Source organism: Megalops cyprinoides, chromosome 17 (genome assembly GCF_013368585.1).
Source record: "Megalops cyprinoides isolate fMegCyp1 chromosome 17, fMegCyp1.pri, whole genome shotgun sequence".
Taxonomy (NCBI): Eukaryota; Metazoa; Chordata; class Actinopteri; order Elopiformes; family Megalopidae; genus Megalops; species Megalops cyprinoides.
Genome location: NC_050599.1, coordinates 15,969,352 through 15,979,640, shown reverse-complemented (window position 1 = coordinate 15,979,640; position 10,289 = coordinate 15,969,352). Strand labels below are relative to the sequence as shown.

Genomic DNA, 10,289 nt, shown 5'->3' with positions numbered 1-10,289 from the left:
GTTCAATGCTCCTGATGCCAAAAAATAAGGAAAGTAAATTCTTTTGATAGTTTTCTATACAAGATTTCTGTAAAAGTAAAATAAAAATTTGTTCACTGTTTGTTGGTTTCCAGAAAAATGGTTCTGTGTTGATAATGCAAGTGTGAGGAGATCATATAGGGTACATTATCTGAAATCTGTGAAACAGGAAACTGGTGGGTGTGGTCTAAAGGGCTGATCGAGTTAAATACTTTATGCAAGTGCTCTTCAGTTCTTCATATACACTTGATGATAAAATAGGCACGTGATCAAATCTGCAAGTTTCTGTAATGTTCATCAAAATGATTGCAAAATGGACACACTCAAGATGTATTTATTGTAATTGAGTGTAATATCAAAGAACAAAACATTTCACACTTTTAATTCATGAAGTTTAAAAAAAAAACATTTGGTCCTTAACATAGGATAAACTTTTTTTCACGTCTAATATGTTCACAGTGTGATTCAAAATCACTGTCTCCTTCATGAATCCATGTTTAAAACTTGTCATGTTGTTTCTCCTTGTGTGAAGGGTATGTGTGCGTGTGTGTGTGTGCGCGTGTGTGTGTGTGCGATGTTTTTGATGTGTGTGCATGCTGGTTGATGTGTGTGTCTCACGTTCTCTTGAAGTTTAGTTGCTTCATGTTCCTTAGAAAAATGGAGAAGCATGAGTTACCCAACACTTGGACAGATAATGCCAGTGCGAAATATAGATGACCACAGAAGTTGTGATATAAGGTGTATTAACTGCCAACACACTGTGATGGCCTCCCTCTGTTTGCCTGTAGGACTGCTGCTATCTCCGCTTCTCTCAGCACAGTGGCTAGGCACAACAGCTCCTCTGGTTCCGGGAACAGATGCAGGCTCTGGCAGCAGTAATGTGCTCAGTTCCAAGGGGAGCCCCACCAGCGCTCTGGGTCCTACTGCCCCCTTTCCCTCAGAGGTCAAGAATTGCCCTGGAGCAGCCTGCAGTTCTCCTGTTCAGACAGATCACCTCTCTGGTACGGCCTGAGGCACGCTGGCTAAATGGTGTGAACTGTGTGTCAAGCACTTCACAGTTAGCTGTATTACACACATTTTTAAAGATATTTATGAACGTATTAAAGTCCACTCACACTGATTACATGACATAAACACGCTCCTGTTCATGGCATATATTTATGCCTTACTACACCAAAGAAGAAGAAAGGCACATTCAAAATCTAAAAAAAAATCAGCTTCCCTTTCTTATTGTGAATTGTCCCAAATATTTGTTGTGACTCTAAGGCAAAGGTTTAAGTTTGCAAAAAATGCAGTCACTGATTTGTAACCATGTGATTAATTTGAACAGAGGGACATTCTGGCATCTTAGAGTAAAGGGAAAAGATGACAGTGGGAGAACTAGCGTTGTGTCACATAAGGTTTGGCAATAACAGAGTTACACAAATCATCATCAGCAGGACCATTCTCGATATGGTGCAAGGAAGGAAGCAGACAGAAAAAACAAACACAACGGAGGTGACCAGAAACACCGCTCTGCGAAGCTTTGTCCTCATCACGGCCGTAGCTGTTGCAGCACTCAAAGGTTGTTAGCATGGTGGGCACGGTCTACGGGAGCAGCAGCACCCAGATTAGGACAGAAATGAGAGGCGACTTTTTCATCACCTTGAGGAGGTTCTTCTTCTGGACCACAAGGAAGCAGCGGTCGATAGAGATGACCGTCAGGAAGGCGATGCTGGCACCTCGGTTCAGGAACAGCAGGAAGAGCATGGCTGTTCCACACTGCTACTCACGCCTCTCATATCTGGCACATAATCAGATCCAGGCTGGAGATGTCATGCATGGATCTAGATCCCAGGCCATACCACAGTCACATGTAGCCATGCCCAATATGGTTGTAAAACATGACTTTTGTATAACCTTTTACTCTGCTGCTCAGTCTAATATGACAAGGTTTGTTGCTCATTTATTGCTCACTTGAATATCTGTGTGAAACTTTCCATTGCAATTTCCACTGTATTCACAAAGACTTGCTGCTGTAATACATGCAAAAGGCGTTTCCACAAAGTATTCGTTGGGCGGGGTGTGCAGACTTATGCAATCAGGGTGTTGTAGTTTTTTTATTTAAAATGTTCCTAATAATTAAATTTTTTTTCCCTCTGGATTTTTGTTTGTTGGAAGATCACATTACAGATGGAAGAAGTCTGAATTTACATTGTTGTTATTTCTGTCTTCAAAAATCTGCAATTTCATAAGGGTGGTTAGACTTTTTATATCCACTGTAGCTGGAAGCTCACTTAGATCATAAGCTCATTCCTGGATGTAAAGGTCAAAAAGACAAAAGAAATGTTTAAGAAAAAAAAAGGTTTATCAAAAGACAATTGACAATTGTCAATTTGTGTGTCTGACATCATAATGTTATGATGCTTCAATGTTGACATAAATATGCTATTATTCTATCAGCTATCAAAGTATGTCACCTTCACATTCATTCTATCAGTAGTATAATGATAATAATTGCCACTAGTGCACATAGTTACCCGTTGTAAAAATGAACTCTGGGCTCCATAAGCGGTTTCATGACAATGCTTACATATTGCATTTTTAGTTAAAATGCACGTTATAGTGTCGCTAAATTCATATACAGAGTACTTTAAGATATTATCGTCCTGATTATCAAAACAAACACGGCATTATGTTTTTAAGACTGTAATCCTCCCCTCAGTGGGTTTTTTTTCTCGTGACCAGAGGGGGGCAGCATTGGCTAACTTTAGACTTTGGGAGGCTGTATGATTCGCTGTTGTTATCGCTAACAACCAATTCGTACAATGCGCTGTACTTGTGGAATGGAGCTCAGGGGTTATACTCAGCACTGCAGGTTGTCCCTTTTGCTGTTTCTGAACAGATGGGTGGTGTATGAGCAGATCCTTCCTTTGCAGAATCACAATATTATCGGCAAGTAAAAACCAAAATCTCACACTCACAAATGGACATCTTAAATATTGTCACTATAGTGTCTCACGAACAATAGGGTGGCTACCTAAAACGCTAGCTTTTCAAGTTCATCCCAGAACCGACAGTGAAACTATACACGAACCTCTGATGAAAAAAGTGCTTATCGTATTTAAAATATCCTCAGCTACACGTTGCTAGCTAGGTATTATTAAAACAGAACTAAAATGGATTTTGTCCAGTCTCTTAAAAAAAAAAACAGCCTACATCGTCGTGTGTGTGCGCGTTAAAGTGCACAACTTTCACGATGAAACAGTTTTCTTGCCCTGCAACATATATTTTTAAATAGGTGATGGGATCATTTTACCAATTTATATTTATGTTACAGTGAAAACGATTTCAACTAATCTTCTGAAACTGGCAATCACGTGCCGATTCTCCTGTGGATGAAATGTGCACTGAAGAGTCCCAGGGTGTCCTAGCAACGCAAACCTGGCGGATGCACAGCGGTTAAAACCTGTTTGACCTGGAGGTCTCAAATGAGTCAGCAGACGGAGCTGCGATTAAACCTCAGAACCAGGGCGTGCAAGCCAGGTAAATGCTTCAGATTGCACACAGTGTGTATTCAAAGAAACATACAGCTGTCTATATTTAAATATACTTACATTAAATGCTTCAGTGCGTTCAGTTTGTGGAGTTTTTGTGGACAGTTTGTGCGAAATTATTCTTGATGAATCGCTACCTTATAGTCGGTAGTTTAGAGCGGGATATATCAGAATTATTTGGACTAATATGTGGATTTGGCTACTTACCTAGATTTGAGTTGTCAGTATAGACTCAGTAAGACACATAAATTAATTAGCCTAATATCTGTCTATGGATTGTTAGAAAGCATTTAAGAATCCCTAAAATTGCATGCTTTAAAATATAAACAATTATGTTTTGTTTGTTTTTTTGCATATTACAGAGTATAAACACATATTAGACTTATATTTTTTGATTAGATTATATATTTTGTTTTTTAACTTAAAAAACTTGTATTTACCTTTCTCTATAGATTACACTGACAGACAGTTACAGGTGGTTAAGGAGGTAGTACTGTATACCAATTGTGTTTATACAATGACAACAGAAATCAATACACTCTTGATCAGTGTAAGACCTCAACAAAACAAGCTTATTAAGTTACCGTTAAGGTCATTAAGTCATTAAATTACTGTAATGAGTTCCCATGGCAGTATCGTTTGGCAAGCTGTATTGTTTTGTTGGAAGTTGAAAGATTTACAATTCGTTGCACAAACCTGCCAGATAACAACTGTTCTGAAATACACCATGTAGTCTGTATTTGCATTCTTAGTAATTGCAGTAGTGAATACAGAATAATGAACACAAGTTCAAATGCTTAGTAACCAATTACACCATGGTTACTGAGTTGATTTAAAGGCATTGGTGGAAGAATGCTAGTACTGGTTTTATTTTCTGTCCCTGTATGTAGGTACAAAGCTTTTATTTCATTATCTGTAGCTTTCAAAGTGTGTTCTCTGCATTGTATGAGACATAATAAACATATTTACTGCTGTTGTTTACTGTGTATATTATTAAGAATAATGCTATTACTGAAATAAACTTTGTGAAAACATTCTTCATGGTATATGAATTTTTCAGGGAACGTGCAATGGAAGCAAACATGGACTTTGACAAAAGTGACAAAAAAGTTGGTGCACAAAATTAGTCATTTACTTGTAAGTGAAATACGTCAGACACGTGATTTTGTTTTTGTGTCTGTCATTGAAGGTGCAAAACTGGGCCAAACCCAGGATGGCAGTGAGGGTCTGTGGTGCGACGCCCCTCGTGTTTCGGTTGCACGAGGGCGCCCCCGAGCTGGTTCGGGAGGTACTGCTGGAGCGCGGGTGGGTGGAGTACGATGAGCAGGAGCAGGAGGAGGGCGACTGGAATCTCTACTGGCGCGCCTCGGCGTTCCGAAACGCGGACTACCGGAACATTCTGCCCTGGCAGAGACTCAACCACCATCCGAAGACGGTCGGCATAACGCGCAAGGACTGCCTAGCCCGAAACCTCAGGAGGATGAGGGGCACTTTTGGCTCCACCCTTTACGATTTCAGCCCTGTTGCTTATATCCTTCCCAACGATTACACAAGGTTTTTAGCGGAGTACACAAAGTATCGGCCAGCGAATGGAGGCAGGCCAGGGTATTGGATCTGTAAGCCCGTCGATCTGTCAAGAGGGAGGGGAATATTTATTTTTGAGGACATTAAGGACTTGACGTATGATTCGCCAGTCATCGTGCAGAGGTACATCAGTGACCCCCTGCTCATCTCTGGGTACAAATTTGACCTTCGCATCTATGTTTGTGTGAGGAGTTTTCACCCTCTCACTATCTACATTCACCAAGAGGGTCTGGTGCGGTTTGCGACAGAGAAGTACAGCCTGGTATCCCTAGACAATCTTTATGCTCATCTGACTAACACCAGCATCAACAAGTTTGGACCGTTCTATACGACACATAAAGAGCAAGTTGGTCAGGGGTGTAAGTGGACAATGGGTAAATTCCGCTGTTTCCTGCACAACCAGGATGTCGATGAACTTCTCCTCTGGCAAAGAATAAACAGCATTGTCACGCTTACTTTGCTCACCATCGCCCCCTCCATCCCTTGCAGCCCCAACTGCATTGAACTTTTTGGCTTTGACATTCTCATCGATGCCAGCTTCAAGCCGTGGCTGCTAGAGGTAAACTACAGTCCTGCCCTTTCCATGGACTGCCCGGCGGACCTGACGGTGAAGAAGGCACTTCTGAATGACCTGTTTGATTTGATGGGCTACAGAAAGGTTGACAGCCTTCGACAGAGAGGTTACCTGACGCAGCGCTGCAAACATCCTCCCTGTCTGGGCAGTCAGTCTGTGCAGACCACTGTTCCACCATTGTTGGTCCTTCCCCACAGCCACAGTCATAGCCAGGCCGGTTTTCCCACCTTGCAGGAAGATGACCTGGAGAACTCAGATTCCAGCCTTAGCTTGCCATTGGCTGAAAGGAAGCGAACCCGCTCTGCTCGGAAAAGCACAGGCTGCACAGCGTGCTCCTCATGCTCACCCGATGCCCTCTGCCCGAAACCGTCCCCGAAGTCAAAGGCTGCTGTGGTGGGGGGGAATGGCATGGCAGGCCGTCCATTTCCAGGAAAACGAGAGCTTCTTCTGAGCACTGAGGCTACAGACACAGAGGCTCTGTTGGAAAACGGAGGGCTGTCACCGCTCAACGGCGCCAAGCAGCCACAGGGGCGCTCTCCTGTAGGTCTCTGCAAGCTTCCTGCTATTCAGATCCGAAAGTACAAGCCTCTGACCTTCCCATGGGACCATGTACCCAAGGACAACAGAAGGCCCCCTACCCGCGTGGGAGACTTCATTCTGACATTCCCTTTCAATGAGGTCACCTTCAAGGCTTCAAGGAATGAGCTTGATGTCAAGACTGCTGTCCAGGAGGTTCAGAAACTCATGAATCGACTGGCCTCTGCTCAAAGTCACAGGGCGAAGAGAAGGAGGGAAGGGGATCTGGACAAGTGTGTGGGACAGGATAACTTCGCGTCATTGTTTTGGGGGCCCAGGAACCCCCCTCTTCTGAGCGAGTGCTGCCCCACAAGGTGACTGAGTGCCAGACCTCTATTTTCCGATAAAGAATTAAAGCATTCTACATTATATTACATTACATCACTTAACAGACACTCTTATCCAGAGTGACACACAAGATGTGAGTACGTTTAATGTGACATTTAAATTTTGAAAACCAGCAGACTCTCTTTTCCATCGTCCTCCTACCAGTAGTGCAGCTGAACTCTCCAGAACCTCTTAAGAGGAAACAAAATCTGAAACGCCAGAGCAATGTAAGCTATGCCATAATATATTTTAAAATAAACCACTTTATGAATCGACATTACAGTGTTGTGTTTTCTTTGGGAGTCTCACGATAGATAATAACCCATAGCTACAACAGTATTTGAACTGTACATTGGCCTCTTTTCATTATGGAGCCCAAGACAAATACTGTATGCACATGATAATCACCGCAGAGGCCAGTGAAATGCAGTACTGTGTGCAGATTCTTTGTATATTGGCCAGATAGTCAGCTCAGTGTGGGCCAATGTTCAATGTTTTCTTTGCCATTGCTGCAGCTATGAATGTTCTGACTACTGGCTCACTGTGAACATTTTTAAAGGTCTGAAACAGAACATCCATAGTTAGCACTGGAATGCAGAAAGCACTGGAACCTCCTGTTACCATCTAAAAACTCCAGGCTGGAGGATGGAAGGACCACTGTGGTTATAATAGAATGTATGCGACACCACTGTAATTTAGTGGCAGGCCACATACTCATGTCCTCTGTAGAACACCTCATTTATTACATGCAAGGGAAAGCAGTAAATCTCCACCCTTTAACCTTGCACATTATCAGTGGGCTGTGTGTATTATTATTATTCCAGGCTATATGGAATATAATTCTAAAAAACTAAACCACACAACTGACAGATGCAGTTGCATTCAGCTGACATATGTGACATTTCCTTGTCACTGCAGGTGCTCTGTGTTCAGTGTTTGAACTGACACTTCACCTCAGCCGTCCGAGGGGTGAAGCCATGTCTGTGAAATGTGAAAAAGGACATTTTCAATGCTTCCGTCAGAGGGTGGACATAGTGAAACGAGAGACCGGTGTGTGCTGATGTCAGAAGCAGGTTAGAAGGTCGGAAGGTGAGTCCATGCCTGCATATCAGTCTTCTGCCAGAGGTAAAGGAAAGGTGAGGATCTCATGAATAATAAGTCGTTCAGTGCAACAGTAGTTTCTCGTTGATGTAAAGGGAGAGGGCAAATAGGTTATTGTAGAGGAATGTTTCCCACTCCCCACTTAAGTAGTTACTTCTCTGCTTAACCTCCTGTTGAAGATAGTGGGGCACAGACTTAAAACACATTCTTGAAGTACTGCACATAAGTAACTACTTAACTAGCATATAGCTTTAAAAAAGCACACCTTCTTTTACTTTACCATATACAACATGTAAGCCTGAAGTGAGGAGCATGTAGACTACATTTGATTGCAGTATATCAGGTTGTTTATTTTATATTAAACCCAATAATTATTTTTGAGTCTTCAATAATTTATATACATTTATACACGTAAGAAAGCCAAGATAAACTTAAGTATTTTACAGACAGGATATTACACACACAAATTTGATCAGAGCAAGTTTCAACATTACACAATATACAGTCCTTGTATATACAATTAATATTTCAAGAATACATGATTTTCATTCACAACAAATAGAAACAGAAACAAATGCCCATTTACGAGCAAAAGCATTGCTTTATGTCATAGTCCTCATCACTATACAAAAGCATACAACACAATACAAATCTAAAAATGCATGTAATCTAACTGGGAATCTGAGTTGAAGAGAATGAAGTTGAACTGAATGAAGAAAAAAATAGGATATTTCAGATAAAAAACACCAATTTTCAGTTTGTTGTCATTGATTTAAACAAAAACAAGTAAATTATTAGCTCTTGACATTTATCCATTTGATTTCTTATCAATGATTATTTTGCCACTTTGGTCTTTAATGCGCACCCTCCCTGATGAATACTTGGTCTCCTGTCTTCCATTTGAATACATGGTCTTTACGGTTCCATCTGGATACTCTCTCCTCTTGTACTGCGAGGTGTGGATCTCTCGCTGTCCGTTGGGGAACTCCACTGTCTTTTCTCCATTCCTGCATATTGGACATACAGACAGTTATGCAGCTCTGTCCATTTTTCCTGTGGCTGCTGTCATGTTTGGATGCGTTAAGGGTTCTTACACGGCAAGCTTCACCACTGTGCCATCTGGGAAGGCACTCTCCTCTCGCCCATCAGGGAATATTTGCTTGATCGTCTGATCTGGGAAAATGATCTCCCTTTTACCACTGGGGTGATGTTTCTCTGGAGGAAACACAGGACAAGATGCTCTGGTGCACTGTTTTAATGGCTGTAGTTTTTTGGGTCTGTACCTCTGTAAGACTCTGTGAAAACTTAAGGATTTACAATGAAATGAACGCAAACATTTTTAAATCTTACCAGTCTGATTGTTTGGAAATTGCAGGACTTCAAGACCATCTGGATAAGTAGTATGAGTTGTCTGGGCATCAGAATAATAATAAACCTGGCATTTAAAAAACACACGCAAACATGAGTTGAACTATAGATTTTGAGACATCTACTCTTAAAGCACAGGTCACAGGTGCTGACAGTGTAATATCCCAGACACGTGACCTACCACTTTCTCATCAGCCAGGATCTGCTTGACATCGCCGTTGAAGAAGGTCACTGTGACCGATTTCCCATCTGCCGAAATCTCCTTTTTTGTTCCATTGCGAAATGTGACGGTGCGCCGGCCACTTGTGAAGAGGCATTCTATCTGTCATAACGGAAGGTGACACTGCATTTACTGGGTATTTTGGCGATTGTGTCATAAATGACGCACGTCGCCAGCGTGAACAGGTGTTAGCAGGGAGCTGAGGAGTGGCACAAAAAAAACATGCTATGATAATGCCTAGAGCAGCGTTTCCCAACCCTGCTCCTGAAGGCACACCGTCCTGCATATCTTCTATCTATCCCTGCTCTACCTACCTGACTGAACTCATCAGTGGCACTTTTGATTAGCTGAGCACACCTGATTTAGTCAAGCAGGAAGGATACATAGAAGATATGCAGGACAGTGTGCCTCCAGGAGCAGGGTTGGGAAACACGGGCCTAGAGGATGTCTGGCAGTTACTTACTAAAATGATTACAGACACACAGGTAACTTCAACACAAGTTCGGAGCTTGTGCACTAGTTAAGATTCAGCACAATCAAATATCACATTACTGTGAGAGGTTTGTTTTATCAGCGCTGAATGTGCTGGATAATCTTTGGCGGGTTATCAGCGTTGCAGAGTTCTCTCTACCTTGCCGTCTGGATAGTGGGTTTCCTCCCTCACGTCAACCTCACCCCTCCTGTCTGACACAGGTGTAGACATACTTCTCAGTACACCTTGATTGTGTCTGGGTTCCTGAGAAAGCAAACTGAAATCATTGCCAGAGCACTTTATCTCCAGTCATACTGTTGCCAAACACTGGGCAGCACTGGGCAAGACTTCACTTGCCCCACAATTTAAATAAAGCGTGATTGTTTAGTGTCAGTGGCACAGTGTACTTGAACTGAGCCACAGTGTATGGCCACCCTGCACGTACGTCTGTTCTGTATGCTTGTTTTTTTTCTGCATTCGAGAGCTCTTTTCATTCAGGTGTGGAGGCTCAGG

At 42.2% G+C, this 10,289-nt stretch overlaps 1 protein-coding gene and 1 long non-coding RNA gene across 2 annotated transcripts; one reads left to right on the top strand and one right to left on the bottom strand.

Annotated features, from left to right (window-relative positions):
* The first annotated feature begins 4,767 nt into the window (after nucleotides 1-4,767).
* ttll2 (tubulin tyrosine ligase-like family, member 2) lies at nucleotides 4,768-6,606 on the top strand. Its single transcript, XM_036550275.1, has one exon. It carries the CDS (start codon nucleotides 4,768-4,770, stop codon nucleotides 6,604-6,606), a length of 1,839 nt encoding a protein of 612 aa, XP_036406168.1.
* A 2,268-nt stretch (nucleotides 6,607-8,874) lies between these two features.
* Nucleotides 8,875-10,000, bottom strand: LOC118791799. The gene is made up of 4 exons (XR_005005572.1): nucleotides 9,936-10,000; nucleotides 9,266-9,406; nucleotides 9,067-9,151; nucleotides 8,875-8,931 (listed from the first exon to the last, which is right to left on the bottom strand). It is a non-coding gene; the product is annotated as an uncharacterized LOC118791799 (long non-coding RNA).
* Nucleotides 10,001-10,289: the final 289 nt, after the last annotated feature.

Bases quoted from the DNA above. Each gene is read 5' to 3' on its own strand.
- ttll2 (XM_036550275.1), top strand. From the start codon at position 4,768: ATGGCAGTGAGGGTCTGTGGTGCGACGCCCCTCGTGTTTCGGTTGCAC.